The 15,656-nt window shown below is 40.6% G+C and overlaps 1 protein-coding gene across 5 annotated transcripts; it reads right to left on the bottom strand.

Annotated features, from left to right (window-relative positions):
- Window positions 1-374: 374 nt before the first annotated feature.
- On the bottom strand, window positions 375-15,495 carry LOC18994549 (protein SPIRRIG). Of its 5 annotated transcripts, none has more exons than XM_024151980.1 (20): window positions 14,774-15,495; window positions 14,284-14,353; window positions 14,037-14,122; window positions 13,667-13,802; window positions 13,526-13,582; window positions 13,207-13,380; window positions 12,911-13,102; window positions 12,705-12,770; window positions 12,259-12,373; window positions 10,938-12,103; window positions 10,047-10,746; window positions 9,823-9,925; window positions 8,603-9,717; window positions 6,861-8,511; window positions 6,423-6,591; window positions 3,577-6,335; window positions 2,899-3,207; window positions 2,457-2,763; window positions 2,215-2,361; window positions 901-2,115 (listed from the first exon to the last, which is right to left on the bottom strand). In XM_024151980.1, the coding sequence occupies exons 1-20, from the start codon at window positions 14,950-14,952 to the stop codon at window positions 901-903; spliced, it is 10,716 nt and encodes a 3,571-aa protein (XP_024007748.1). In that variant the 5' UTR covers window positions 14,953-15,495. The 5 variants fall into 5 exon arrangements, with proteins under 5 accessions (XP_006418270.1, XP_024007748.1, XP_024007746.1 ...); XM_024151978.1 differs by having other exon boundaries at window positions 3,577-6,591; window positions 14,284-14,356; window positions 14,774-15,069; window positions 15,309-15,495; XM_006418206.1 differs by having other exon boundaries at window positions 14,284-14,356; window positions 14,774-14,952.
- Between the last annotated feature and the right edge of the window lie 161 nt (window positions 15,496-15,656).

The following is a 15,656-nucleotide window of genomic DNA, read 5'->3' as shown; positions in this document are numbered from 1 at the left end:
CTCGCGGGATGTGCATCTGGGGTAACATCATCATCGGCCCAAATTAGAATGGGCTACAATGAAAAAACATTTCATAATGGGCCTCAACACTTTATAATAAGGCCAGACTATAATGGAATATTAAAAGATTTTTTTTTAAACAAACCATTTATCATGATTCGTTTTCCAGATTAATTTATCATGTCATAACTAAGGACAGATAAGGAATTAATTTTAATAGTAAATGTAACCCACAAAAATATGATCATTAAAAAAAAAAAAGGATGCTTTTTGAAAGAACTTTTACTTAAAGGGTATTGGTAATTAATTCCTTAATTCTTTTTTTTTGTAAAATATTCGTCTCTCTCTCTATATATATTTATATAGATATAATCAATAACAAAAAACAGTTACCCATTGACATTGAAGCAAAATATGAAGAATACAAAAAGGTCACAAACTATTAAAACAATACAAGAATTGCATCTCAGAAAATACAGATGGGGCTGTAAAAATACTATTATGCCCAGCTTCTGCTATTTGCAATGAGTTTTCAAGAAGAAGAAATAATTTAAGGTGACAAAACAGCCGCAAAAATACCATACTGTACACAGTACACACACTCCCCTGTAAAGCTTTAATCTTCCCATCTATTTACACAAATTCTCAAACCAAACCTCTTCTCCTTCTTCTCGATCCTGAAAACTCACCAGCAATCAGAAGCGAGAATGGCTCGCCTCGCTCTCTTTCTCCTAACCTGCAAGCCAGTGATGTAAGAGAATCAACAAAGCCAACAGTTTGTTTAGACTTTGCTCTGCTTCCTACTATGTGGTCCTGTTTTTATGTCCCCTCGCCAGCTCTTTCGGTTCTAGCCAAAGAAACCAAAAGGAAACTGTCTGGTCTCCGCTTTAGATACTAAACCTATGAAGCCTGTTTCAGTGAAGCTTGTTTCAGTGAAGCTTGTTTCAGTGAAGCCCTTAATGTTTCATCTGGTAATGTCCATGAAAGCAACTGTCCAGCTGAGTCGCCGCTCAGTAACTGCTTCAGGTCGCTCGTGAGATAGAGAGCGGTGACCGGTTGCTTATGGAATTTCAACACCTTGTGTAGAATCAACTTGTATTCTGGCACTTGATCACCCAAATTCAGCCCTCCTGTTCTGTTGGTACTACTTGTTTTGCTCTCGGCACTCACCGGATCAGTACAATGTATCATCCGCCATATTTTAACTGCTCCACTCTGATGACCAGTTACATACCAGGCTGTTTCAAGCCAGTCAGAAGATGTCGAACCTGTTACAGATAAAACTGAATCAGAGGGTAACTGCGATGTGTTAGCCACAGCAAGACAATCGCCATTGATGCTCCAAACCGCAAGGACAGTTCCAGCAGCAGTTACAATTTCCCCGGTAAGGTCATTTACGTAGATTGCTGAAATAGGAACTGGGAATTCAGGCAGCTGCCTCACAAAACTCAACGAACTGAGATCCCATATTATAACTGTGCAGTCATCTGAGCCACTTGCAATCATCATGTACGGTTGGCTTACACGTAGACATGTGACTTTAGCAGTGTGAGCACATAGGGCTTTCTCTAACCGTAAACGCCGTGAACCACGGGGACCATCCTTACTTACTCTCCACACGCACACTAGACCATCTTCTGCTCCAGTGACCACAATGCGTCCATCGTGACTAACACCAGCGCACTGGATCTGGTTACTTTCATGGAGATTCTCATGAGTTGATAGCAGTTTGTCCTGATCATAGCTCATAAATCTTAGACTCCTGTCTGGGAAACCCCATGTAATGTATTTGGTATAGCCTCTGGGTTTCAGGAAGCAGTTAGCCCCGGCAACGAGCACCTTGTCGTGGAAAGTAATGATCTGGCTTATAGAAGATGAACATTTACGTGTTTCGTGAGGAACTAGATGCATCGAATGTTTCAGAGGGTGGAGAGGAATTTTTCGGTCTGTTCTTCTTTTGACATGTGCTTTCTGGAATAGTTGCTTTGGAGTTTGACCAAAATGATTAATCTGAGCTAGTATCGAAGCTTTCATTGCAGGATCGGTAACTGCATCAATATCAACATTTCCCTCGTACGTGTAATGATAGAAAACATTTACAGCTTCTTCTGCAGCCTGAGAATAAACATTCCAATAAAGGAAAAGTAAATAATATGGCAATACTTTCTGCGTTCTACTTGGCTAGAAGCATACGGAAAATATTGTGTAATGTACCTTTCCTCTCTGTTTGTACCCAAAGATGAGATCTATCCAATGATGCAGATTCTCTGAGACATAATCTGACTCCAACGCTTCTCTGTGCTTGAGGATGAACTCACGAACACTACCTCTAGCCCATGGGGGTAAAAAGACATCACCAACCTGAAATTATGCAGGATAACTAATTTATATCAACCCTGCATAAGTGGAAAATGGTACATTCAAGCACCACTGAAAGAACTTGAATTGGCACAAACCTTCTCTCCAGACTGTTTTTCACCCAAATCAAGGCGGAATCTATTTTCCAAAAATTCGGGCATGTAAAAGAATTCAGGAATGAGTTCTTTTACGTCTGAAGTATTGCCCTTTCCAGCTGCACTAAGCCAAGTATCTTTTATACTGTTGAACAGCCTATCAGCATGATCAAACTGACCGCCCTGCAGCTTCTGATTTTCAGCACTGAATGGTGGGAGGCGGATAAGGTAAAACAGAACAATTCCAGCACTTGAATAGTGAGAACCATAATGAAATTTTGGGACCTCAGGATCATCCCAGCTCTCATATCTGAAATTGAGGAGGTGACAGCGAAAGCATGATAAGCAAAGATTGGATACAATATGCTATCATCAAACAAGAATTTTTTTATGTATGATGAAGTACACAATGTGGTATTAAAAGTCTAAGATGCACATCACAAACCGTTTTCTAAATTCTTCTTCTCCTTCAGGTGTCTGGCAACCCATTGGTTTGTGAAGCTTGCGGAATGTTTTTGGATCTGACAAATCAAGACTCTCACTATCATAATCTGCAAGAACCCATGGAAATACCGGATACTGCGTGAGATCACTGTATCCACGTCCTGCTAGGGTATTGAGATGCATTAGGTAATGGAAATTGCTAATTTCCCCATTTTGCCATCTTTTCGAGAAAGACTTCGCCATTAATTTGAAAAGGCGGCTTCCCTCATTACTTTCTTGTTTTGCTGATCCTGAAATGGTTGTGTCGAGCCTGGGAAAAAATAAACAGAATAAATAACACTTTCGCAGATCAATGAAGACAGAATCTGATTTATGATAACTAACTACCAACATGAGTACTACGGTGAAGGGAAAAAAATGAAGAAACTGAAACCCATCCAAGAATGCTTAGCAAACAAACTAATAAAGTATAGAAGCCTTAAACATTAGTCTTTCAGAACTAAGCCTTACAAAGAAGACCCATCCTATGCTAACTCATGAGCATAGATTGACAGATTTCTTCATTTTATTAGAGAACAATGAACTGCTATAAAATGTAATAGAGAAACAAATGCATTAAGCTCAATCCAGTTGCAGAGGAACAAAAAGAAACAAGATGATAAGAATGATGATACCGTACATGCTGTTCCTTGGAAGATTCATGGCAACCAGATTTTTGAAAACTTCTTCCCTCTCTTTCTTGTGGAACACGAGGAGATCATTACATCCATCCATACTAAATATCTCAATAGCAACTGGACGCAGCTGGTAATCACGTTTTAGAATTTCATGAACATTATTAAGCTTCCACATCCGCCAAGGATGCGGCAAGTTACCAGTCATGCACATTTTTTCTTTTCCCCAAGCACCACCACCATATGCCCATGCTCTTCCCCCTACAGCTCCCGTTTTCACTGCTGTTGTCCATGATGTGCTAGACTTGGAATGGAAATCCAGGCTTCCAGAAACATCTTTTTTCACACCCAACGCTTGATCAATAACCGATAACTCATCTTCGCATTCCTTCTCACAAATACACCCATCATCGTCAATGTAAAAATTTTCTATCACATAAAGGCAAAATTCCCCTATTAAGAAAATTCCATCATGCTTGTCGAGATCAACGACTCTCTCACAGTTGTATCTGAACCTAATCTTTTCAAGATGCTCCAGATAAGGTCTGATCAAATACTCACCATCATCATTCAGTTCCTTCTCTGATTTTTCCTCCGGGCCTTTAGTTTCATCCATTTTAGCAGAAGATGAATGTCTTGGAGAGCCAGTCTCAGATTTTGCTTGTGTGTTGTCTGTTATTGGCACAGATGCTGTACTAGATTTTCCACCAAAGTCAAGAGCAGAATGTAGACTTGCTTCGTTCGTACTACTTGCTCTATCATCATTCCATCCATTTCTGGCAGAAGCGACATCTTTAAAATCATCTGACTCCTTCAAAAACGACTCATCATAAAGTTCACTGAGCAAGAAAGCTGGTTCGGAATCTGTGTCAGAAATAACTGGTCCATCTTCATTTTTGGCCTTGGGAAGCTCAATTTCTCCAAGTTCCAACTTTCCATCAAGAACATTCTGGATGCTATCAATTTTTAGCTTACATCGTTCAAGCTTTTTGCGCATTCTGTACGGACCTTCAATCGGACAGAGCTGCCATTCAGGGTCTTCAGACCCTTTGGATTTACGCATTGGGAATATTCCACGCTCATGCACAAGCTGCTGGAGATGAGTTTGCCACTCACTCTCAGCATGAAGTATCCAACCATATTTGTTTTGCCGAACAACTCTAAGCTCAGTAGACATGGCGTCACGCAATACTTCTAGCGCATATCTCCGTTCATTCAACTGATCCCAGTGTTTTAGGTCTAACTTCGACATATCTCGTGATTTTCTCCCCATCTCTCTCTTCCGGCGACCTTCCATGCCTTTTATCCTGACACCAGGAAATTTTGCCGAGCCAGCTATGTACTGTACCCACATTATTGCCGCACACTGCTCCAGTACTTTGTTAATAACCTTATCCGAGCTTTCAAGCCACTTAAAGAATTCTGGTAGATGCCCAGTCAACAACTTATCAAATCCCCCATGTAGAACATCAAAGTTTTGTCCTTGGTTTGGTTTAGTGACGAGCAAATCTTCAAGGGCAGATCTTCGGTGTACCAGCAAATATTTGACAATATCAAGTGACATGTTTTGCACGTTCTTTCTCTGGTCAAGAAGAAGGGAGATTAAATTCACACATAGACAGCAATTCAAATCAGTATCAAGGTTGCTTGGGCAGAATATGATTCTCCTGTTTGCGACCAACAACTGCAGAACTGTTGAGATGTCAATCCCAGATTCATCAGCAGCTGGATTCGGAGATGGCCTCTTCTTAGATTCAACAAGTAAACCCAGTTGAGATAGAAGGTCCTCCTCTCCAATAGTTATCAAGAACGATGGCAGGAAACAATACAGTACCATTCTATTTGTGTTTTTCAGGATCGAGTGCACATAAGCATCAAGTTGCCTTGTTGCTCTTCCTAGGGATAACAAACCTTTCCCTGAGGGAGTGACTTCTTCAACCCTACCATCTTTGTTAGCTAATTGCAGCATCGACAACAAGAACTCAAGAGCCCTAAGAACACCAGTGGATTGAGGAAAAGCACCCATATAAACACGGTCTACTATCATCCAGCAAAATGTATCCACGTTCGCAGACCATTTGGCCTTGTCCAGTTTTTTCTCGTCCTCTTCATCATCACGCAAGAGACGCCTTTCAAGATAGTTCATGACTCTACTAAGGCACAAGCCTTGAAAGACCAGCACACTTTCAGGATCAACATAGAAAGGAACCATTTCCAATATGCTTTCCAGAACCGGTACTGCTTTAATCTGTTCAGTCATTAAGTCAGCAAGTACCTCTGCCATAAAATCTAACACGGCACTTGCTCCAGCAGAACAAGGCCCGCCACCATAGCCAGTTTCATCTGTTTCGAGGAGAAGTTTTGGACTAACAGTGAAGAAGGCATTGACAGCAGAAGACCCTTGGGAGCCTGACTTTCGTTCGGAAGATGCATCAACTTCATTAACAGAGACATACGATTCAAGAGAAGGAGAAACAATCGTAGAGCTTTTAGATTCGTTATAGTTAGAACCTAGCCAGGATGCAAGTGCAACAACCGGAGATGGTGATGGAGTGAATGTGACTTTGAGACTTGATTTTTCAGATAAAAGGGGAGACTCGATCATAGGGAAAGATGCAGAACTCTGAGAATCTGTTGGTTGAACTTGATTTGCATTACCTTTAAGATCTTGAAAATCCCTATCACTTGAAGCTGATACTGGGCCGACATGATTCTCATCTTGTTTCTTAACATCTTCAACACCTTGGTATGATTTACTTGAGTCCTGCGGTGGTGGTGTAAGAATGTTCTCCGTCTTATCATTAACCGCATGATTTGCAGGTAAAGGCATTTCTTCAGAACTAAGACTGACCTGCCCTCGAGGGAAGCTTCCAGCACTAATTGAGGTTTTAGTGGACTGATCCTGGTCAAGAGGTAAGCTAGAGAGAGTTCCTTGTGAGCCGTTATCGTCGCCATCATTTATATGCTTCTCTTCTGCCTTCACAGAGAGCTGTTTCGCCATCTTCACAGCATAAGTAGCCCTACAGAAAAATTATCCTTTAGGCGCAAATTATGCGAACAAAATCTAGCAGGTCACACTAAATCCAACATCATGAAAATATCCTTCTCTTATCTTAGACCCTTTGACATTGAACAAGAGATGGTAAGTGAAAATAATTACTGTCCACATTTAGTGAATCAATGACTATTAAATCGATGCAGGAAAATAATTTATTTTCGAAAACCTAAAAGAAAATCATCAATATTTAGTAGGTGGTAAAAAAAATATCAGTAGGTCTGTGATGCCAACCTGACACAGGAAAAGTAAAGGTCCGCACAATTTTCAACAAAGTCTGCACGTCTGCAAGCAGCAGAGAATTGAGGGCACATCTTTGCAAGGTCAACCATGAAACGGAGAACAGACGTCGCAGCAGCAGGAGCTGATGCTTCGCCACCCATCAAACGGGCCGCGTACGTTTTGTGCATCAAAGCTTCCCCTTGAAGCTCCCCAGTCATTTCTGCCCCCTCTACAAGCTCTGCCACAAGACTGGCACTCACCTGAGAAAGATTTCCAGACTGGTGGGCGAGCATTGATTGCATGATCAACCTGTCATAAGTAGATCTAGCCATTGCCACCACTGAATCCAACAGATCTATGAATTTTAACTCCACATGGCTTCCATCATTCGGGACCAGAGCATGAAAGTCTAACATCCGAACCTCCGGTAGTCTTGGATAAACAGGTTTCGCAAAGATCAAGCAGAACAATATATAATATATGTCTGGGGAATCATAAAAGTTTTGAAGTACCCGCATCAGCCCCTGATAACCTCCACTTGTTCGAAATTTAAGGGTAAAGTTCGGAGAAGAAGCAAGACAAACACCGAGAAGGGTCATGATCCACCTCATACTAGTAGGATGCACAGCTTCGTCCAGGAAGTATGTTATTAATTTTGACGAGACTATCTTATGCCACAGCTCCAGAAGTTCCTCTGCTTTTATGGTTACCTGGAGATCAATGAGCATTTCCAAAAGCATGTTTCTCACAATTACATGCTTTCCCATTGACTCGCGCAATAATGAGCTTCGTGACTTCACTTCAGGTGGATTAAATGTCATAATCACAAACCTAACCACATTTTCAAGCTCAGAAGTCAGGAATCCATCTTCTAAGATGCATCCAAGCAGAACAACTAATTTTTCTAGCACCGGAACTTCCACATCACCTCTCTGAAGTGTCACTAACAAATGTTCCACCAGATTGATTCTGCGTAGAATTGTAAGATTGTGATTCCTGTACCAATGCATTGAAACCAGATTTTCCAGAAAGCCTAGTAAAGCAATCTGGATGGAAACAGGGGATGTTACCCAAAGGGTCCAGTCCAAGAGGACATGTTCAATCATATCCGCATTGGATAAGACAATGCAGTTCGAAGTTTCGACAGGGACATCTGTTTCTAGCTCAGAGAGATGACTAAAAGAATCCTTGGGAACAGAAAAGTCATCCATATCCCCATGAGACCCAACTGAGGAACTTTCGTAGCGGAACCTGGAAAGACCAAGATCCTCATAGCTGTTATCGAATATAGTCTCCGTAGGTGTCATACTAATATTACTCTGTCCACTCTCCAACTTCTTTGGCTCTGAAAACAAAGCTTCGCATGCAGCAATTTGGAAAAATATCTCCAAAGACTGCATATCAAATAGGGTCATTTTGGGACGCAAAAACAGAGCTAGTAAATGATATCCCCTGATGGTTTGCATATCCTTCACATTCTGAGGGTTTTGATGAAGCGCACAGGCAAGCAATGAAAGCGCCATATGTAGCATATCTCTAGATTCGGCGGCCTCAACAAGCGCGAGTACGACAGTCATTCCTCCCACGGGGCGGATAGTATCGCCAATCACACTTTGTCTGCAGATACATACATTTCCCACCAAACGCCCAAAACGTGGTATTCCTAAACCATTTAAAAAAAAGAAATAATCAACTTATGAAACTAGGTCAGATGAAAATGTACAAAAGGAACCAGAGATAAGACCATCATGTACCTCCAATAGGAGAAGCAGCGGCCGACAATGGGTCAACCAGATTGAGGAGGGAAAAACTTCCAGACGTACGAATAAACTCCGAACATGTTCCATCAAATGCGAAAATAAGTTTCTTGCCAGGTAACTGAAAGGAAAGATTTCCTAACCTCTCAAGATCCCAGACAATTCCACTACCATCTGCCTTAGAGTCTCCTTGTCTATTGCTTCCATCAAACTTTTGCCCATTTGACGACGAAGTCATGTCACTGTCTAACGAATCCAGGATAGCCATGCTCCCCCCACCACAAGCCTGATTTGGCACAAAACGCAAGAGATCCGCATCCTGGAAAAGACCTTTGTACCCTCTACCAAGAATGTACATGAAACCGATGCAGCCTGATGTGAGCACCTCCTCAAAAAGATAACATGAGCGTGTTTTCCATGTCAGATCACTGACTCTGGCACAAGTAGCTGGAGTTCCAACTGTTACTTGCAAAGATTTTCCAATAGGCGAAGGAGAGTACCCCAATTTACCAGTGTGCCTTAGTTTTCCATCAAGATAGACATTTGCAACACTAGCCTGAAAGAGTCCAGCAAGAGCATTCGGTTTACTATGAACAACAGCAAGGTGATGCCACCTACCCTCTTCAATCTCTAATCCAGAAAATGACAGAGAATTTGAATTGCTAGTGGCAAGGGTCAGAATACCATCCTCCTGAAAGTAAAGTTCTGCATAAAATGGACTTTCATTGCTTACAGCACCAACAGAAAACATCCGAAAAATGTTCTGTTCGTGTTGCTGCGCACTTGAGATGCGTGTCTTTGATGAGGTGCCAACTTTGGAGACTTCTGGTTCTTTTCCTTGGATTGTTAAAAAATTACGAAACTGGAACCAACAAACAAATGAATAACCAGCAGCAGGAGGCCAAGATCTTTCTCCCAGGGACACCTGAACAGAAGCATGCCCAGTTTTGCTCATGTCCATCTCTACAAAAGGAGCCAGGGATAGATGTTCCAAGGCTGTGTCTTCCATGAGAATTAGCTTTTCCATCATCCCAACTATTGCATGACCTGAATTCATAATCCTCATTTGCAAAACATATCTAAACAGCATTCGGAGCTCAGACGGGGACAATCTACACAGAGAAAAATGTATACTAAGAAAACACACAGAAAAACATACGTATGTGGCAACCTTAGAAATGCATTCTGAATGAGAAAAATATGCAGGACATTCCTACCTGTATGCTCCAAGAATTTCCACAATCTTCAAAGCATAAGAAAGAAATGGAGATGACCCCGGAAGAAAGGGGTATATTATCTCTAACAGAAGTTCCACACAGCCTGTTCAATTACAATTCATGAACACATAGATAAAGGTGAGAGAGAATAAGAGGGGAAAAAACAACAGCGAAAGGGATCTGAAATTTGATTGAAGAATACACCCCAGAGGCATGGTTCTTACCAACTGATGTGAGGTTTTCCTGATTGAAAGGGCTGGCACGTGCAAGACTTTCCAAAAGGTTCAAAAATTCTAGCTGCATTTTTGGACTAAAGAGCAACAATGAACGGATCAGAACTCTGACAGCACCAGCATTGTAAATTCTCTCCTTGTCAGGATTGAACTGGCCCGATGGGGTTGCTAAAATAAAAGTTTCCTTTTCACTTTCGGTTATAGCAGCAGTGGCAACAGATTCTGATGTCAGAAAGGGTGGAAGCACCACTTCAAGTGCAAGTTCTAACAACAGCTGTATAACCTGCCTTTCCAATTCAACACACAGCAATCCAGACTCCACCAAAAGCTCATAAAATGTCTGAGACGTTATAACAGCGTGCAGTTTCATCCTATTAACAGCATTCTCGCAGACGGCAGCTGTCATAAGGCGAAATAGATATTTAAACAGTTTGATGTAAACCATCAAATCAGAGTCATCCATGTGCTCTTTTTTCCCTTGAAATGTATGAAGGGTCGTCAATAAAAGAGAGAAACCAGTGGCTTCACCGAAGACTCTTTGGGCAGAACCATTAACACCAACGATACGCCATAGAGCACCCATTGTATCACATTTGGCATCATCGTGAAGCTTGTATTGATGACCAGAAATACCAGTCACCATTCCACTCTTCAGCAAATCAACAACAGCTCCTAATTCTTCATGATGGACCTGGTTAGAAAGACATTGAACAAAAAAAGTAAGGATTTCTGCCAACTGTGCTAAATAAAAACGATAACGGCATCGATGTAATCTAATAAATCATATTTGGATATACTTTACTGTGCAAATGATTCAAGAAAAGAGGGAAACAAATCTGTGTAAGAATAGTAAAGCTAAGTATTCTTCTGAGGTTACTTTACCTGTTTAGTGTCTTCCGTAATTAGACATGATAAGACCCTCAAAACGCCAGGTCGATGGGCATCAGATATCAAGAAAGGAAGAATAATCGTCACACCATTGGCCGCACGAAAAGATGCCTGATTAGCCTCAGCTTTCTTCAGCAAAGAGATCATACAATCCCAGCCAACAGTAATAGTGTTGTCAACTTCGAAGACAGGTAACTTTCCTGACCCAGATTCCATCAACTTTGGTGATGATATTATGGCATCTTTAGTATCTAAGTGCTTTTTGAAGCTACCGGAGCTAGGCTTCCGATCCGAATGATTAGAGACTCCATTATACTGATCTGGACCCATAAGAAGCTTGTGCTGCTTCAAATCATCCTGCAAGACTTCCAAAACACCAACTTCACGTAGGACTTTCTTATATTGTTGATCAAAAGATATGAGCTTCACAAAGAAAGAAAGTATGGTGTGCTTCAATTGAGATGTGATTGGCTGTTGCAATAAGCAACAAAGCGACAACAATTCTTGCTCTGGAACACAATTCACAACTGTGACAGCGTACTCAAGAATTTTGAGAATAATATCTTGCAGCGAGGAAGGAAAACCAGCCATGTTGAGGACAAGTAATGGAACGGTCCTTAATTCCTGACACAATCTATAGTTTTCTACGTGGCTCGAGAATATCTTGAACATTCTGTTCAATACTTCTGCCTGGAGATCCTTATTCTCTGCCTTCAGGAAGATATCTTGCAGCATTTGGACAGCTTCCAGGTCTTTAACTTTACTAGTTCCCTGTTCCCATATTTCATCATATATACTATCAACAGATGGAGTTCGACTTCTGCTATGCCCAGTTGGCTTCGTATGGGACGATCGTGAGGCCCTACCTACAGATGGCTCAGCTGGACCAGTCTGAGCCAGGGTGACTAGGACATCGAGCAATCGCGACAATGATGGAGAAAAGTTTTGTGACGAAAAATCAGCATTTTCCCTACTGTTCGTAATTTCTCCATCAGGAAACACTTCAGAGCCATCTGAACCACTATCTTGATTAATAGATGAACGACTTGACACAAAAGTCTTATTTTTTGGCAAGGAAGATAGAGTTAAGGCAAACTGAACAAGAAAGTGGTAACCATGTGCATTTCGTATGTCCTCCCTGAGCCTAACACCACCAGCCTCTACAAAGTCAAAATTGAACGATTAATAGCCATAATAAGAACACCTTAAATGTCCATCTATATATATGTGAGTACTGAATGTCTACCCTCACATTGCCTTTTTCATACGGACATAAAATATTTAGAGCTCTAATATTGGGGTAGACCATATTTACCAGGTCTGTATGATAGTTCCACGCATTCAAGTAACAAGTCCACAATGCCCATTGTGTAGGCTGCGTCACCACAATCCGGATCAAAATCTTTGACAGCCATCAAAAGAACCTTTATCTGCAAGGGAACTCAGAAATTTATATGGATTTTAAATTTGGTAGGCTACTACAAGCAATTCACATAGAAGAATGAAAGCGTTCAATGCCTTATTGGACATTCACTTCGTAATACTAGGCTTCAGAAGAAACTAAAATATATGCATACAACATTTAATTATCAGTTGCTTCTATCCTGAAATCAACGTATATCTCCTTAAAAACAAGTTCTTCACCACAGAAATTTTCAACAATAATAAGCAAAAGTTAACCTATACCCAAGGCGAAAGTAATAAGTATGCACAAGAATCGATATACTACACTCAGGCAGTCTGCATAAATCATTGCCATACCAGATGGTGCTTGCGTATATATCTTGCTGTGCTCCCATTGTCATTGACTAGAAGAAGTCCAAGGATCTGGAAGTGACACGAAAGGGTGTCAAACGAAACTACGCATCAGGTTATTTAGTCAGGTTATAACGTCAGGCTAGAAAGCGTTGACGGAATTTTATTTCATTTCATAGCACAATGCTCTAAAACAGATGCACGAAAAATACCTGCATTGCATGTCTGTGAAGCTGTATGCTATGGAGTGGAACTAGACCTTCTTTATATTGAGAGAAAACCGTAACGGAGCCATTGGCAACCATATTGAAAAGCGACTCAAGAGAGTCATCTTCAATCAAACTCTGAGCAGCAGAAGGATTGCTTGCTAATGCTTTCATGATATGGACAACACTGCCCTCCACCTACAAGGGTGAGTGGGTACAAAGTATTAATTTTAACTGATAAAGCACAGGTGTAGTATAAACTTTGGCTGCCAATATCCAGCTAAAAACTATTGAAACAGAACCTCAAGTCGTCTATTCTGAAGAACTCTGTACCCAGCATCTTTTTCTGCTGACACCTCTTCCAAATCAGCAGTTATTTTACTTTTGCTCAGTTCATCATATGCTAAAAGTACATTGAGTACGTGTATTAGACAACAGAATATCCCAGAATCCAGTAGCGATTGCTTGTCGATTGGCTGAAAAGAACACAAATAAGGCGTTAAGGAGGCAACACATTATATAAGACATAAAACCATCAAAGATCCAGCATCCTGGATGGTGTGAAATTGAGCTCTATAAGGTTTTATGGAGTTGGTAAACTGGAAAAGGTCAAAAGGATACCCCAGATACAAGTACTTCAACAGCAGTTAAGAGGTTGGCACCAGGACTAAATCCCTCCTGTATGAAGAAATCATGGATTAGAAATAGAGAACTAAGAGTGACATGTCGAGATGCACAATATTCCGAAAGAAAAAGGCAAACCTTGGTGACATCTGAAAAGAACCTTAATACTTTCTCGACATCCAATGACCTAGTCTTGTTGCCGATCTTCAACTTTTCAATATCTGTCACAAATGCTCTCCCAATGACAAAGGAGAATATATGTGTTTCTACTAGCCTGCAATTAGAATAAATTTCTCAATATATTACCATATCTGACCTACGAGCATAGAATATGAGGTACAGAACAGGACCAGCTAGACAGGGGAAGAACACACAGGTTGAGTAACATATTTCCACCATTAAAATTCAAATCATGTGAAGACTCGGAGATACTTGAAATGCTATTTTTCTCTTGGAAACAATAAACCCCACTTCAACCAGAACGGAAAAGGAGTTAGGAACAGCTTACATGGTAACTAACTGATCTACATTAGCATGACGCTTCACTAATCTACAAAATGTATCGACGGTCAGATTTAAGGCGGCTTCCTTCTCCTGCATGACAAATGATCGATTAGTACTCATAATTTGCTAGTCTTTGTAGGCAGATCCAGTATAGAAAATGAAAGACGAAATATTGTTCCAAGTTTAAAGTTAAGACATTCCGAAAAAATGACTAACGAGCACACAAGAGCATGGATTATCAAAGTAAGAACCTTTTCGGAGCTTGATGAACGGAACTCTTCCCATAATCTCTTGAAGTCCAGTTCCAACTCATGGTTATCTCTGCTATCGAGAAGTAAAAAGAGGATCAATAACTGTCTTACACCAACAGAAATCAGTCAACAAAATTACATTCCATTTCAAATGTATTGCATCTGACAGTTTGTACGACTGTATTCGTGGCCACTCATAAAATTGATTTACTATTTCAATTAAACATGTCAAGAAAAGAATTTACATGTAAGTAGCAGCAGCCTTTGACTCTCGCTTTATCACAAAATCTAGCACCACAAATGGTGCCATAAAACAATCTAAAAGAGACTACTCAGTTAAAGCAATAAAAGAGACACCAACTAAACAATCTAAACTCTGGTCCCAAAACAAACATAAAAGCAAAATCAGCAAACTAAAACTAGCAACAGTGCACAACATCGGAAACTAAAAGCAGATCAAGCAGAACGAGAAGACTAGTACTAAGAATACCTTGAAGGAGAAGAGTTGAAGTCATGGAGAATAGACGGGGCGTAAGTACAAGATGGAGACGAGAAGGAAGACGGCGGAGCAGTAAGGTCAACGGTAAACGCGTCGGAGGTTGCGGCGTCAGAGGATTGAGCTAACCCGACCTTCTCCTTGATGTCCTTAAGCAATGTTGCCCATTTCATCGTTCTCCTTTTCGATCCCAGAAACTTTCATCCGACGACGACCTCACCAGACCAGACCCTGACTCGGTCTCGAACACGACACCAGATCCGAGTCGTCGATCAGAAAGAAAATCAACCCTAATGCGATCAACACAAAACTCTCATCGTTCACCAGAAGAAAACAAAAAGCACATATATCCTTAAAACGACGCGAAAGGAATTTGAATTAAAGAAAGAAGAAGAAGAGCCCAACAAAAAAAAAAAAAAAACTATTTTTTAGATCAAATTGAGCTAGTACAATGTGTCAAATTAGGGTTTCGTAGCAAGAAGAAAGATCTAAGATCTAAAATTTCGAATCGTGATGTTTTAACCCCTACCCTCAAAACACTTCAAAAATCCCTTTTCCTTCCACGAGAATGAGCAAACCGATTTTGACGAAATAGGAAGAAAAAGAGCTTAGAGGAGGCTTTTTATTTTTTTAAATTAATTAATAGATAAAAACTAGATTTTCAGAGATTAATCAACGAAAGAGAAAATCCAAAGTTTTGTTTTTTCTTCCTTCTTTCTTCTTTTTTCTTTTTTTTTTTGTTCTTCTGCTGTTCTTTTTTTTTTTGGGTGTTGACGGCGTCTCTCCGCGCCTTGTTTCTCGCTCAAGTCGTCTCACTTTCTCTCTCTACACACGATGTTGTTTGATCCTCTCTCTCATTGTGATTTCCAAATTTGTT

Source organism: Eutrema salsugineum, unplaced genomic scaffold, assembly GCF_000478725.1.
Source record: "Eutrema salsugineum unplaced genomic scaffold, Eutsalg1_0 scaffold_5, whole genome shotgun sequence".
Lineage (NCBI taxonomy): Eukaryota > Viridiplantae > Streptophyta > Magnoliopsida > Brassicales > Brassicaceae > Eutrema > Eutrema salsugineum.
Note: the sequence above shows the minus strand (reverse complement) of the source record. Positions and strands in the feature narration are given on the sequence as shown.

Coding starts and splice junctions, on each gene's coding strand:
- LOC18994549 (XM_024151978.1), bottom strand. CDS start 14,952: ATGAAATGGGCAACATTGCTTAAGGACATCAAGGAGAAGGTCGGGTTA. Junction 14,357..14,773: donor TTCAACTCTTCTCCTTCAAG/GTATTCTTAGTA, acceptor ACTTCTCGATAG/CAGAGATAACCATGAGTTGG. Junction 14,123..14,283: donor GTTCATCAAGCTCCGAAAAG/GTTCTTACTTTG, acceptor TTTGTCATGCAG/GAGAAGGAAGCCGCCTTAAA.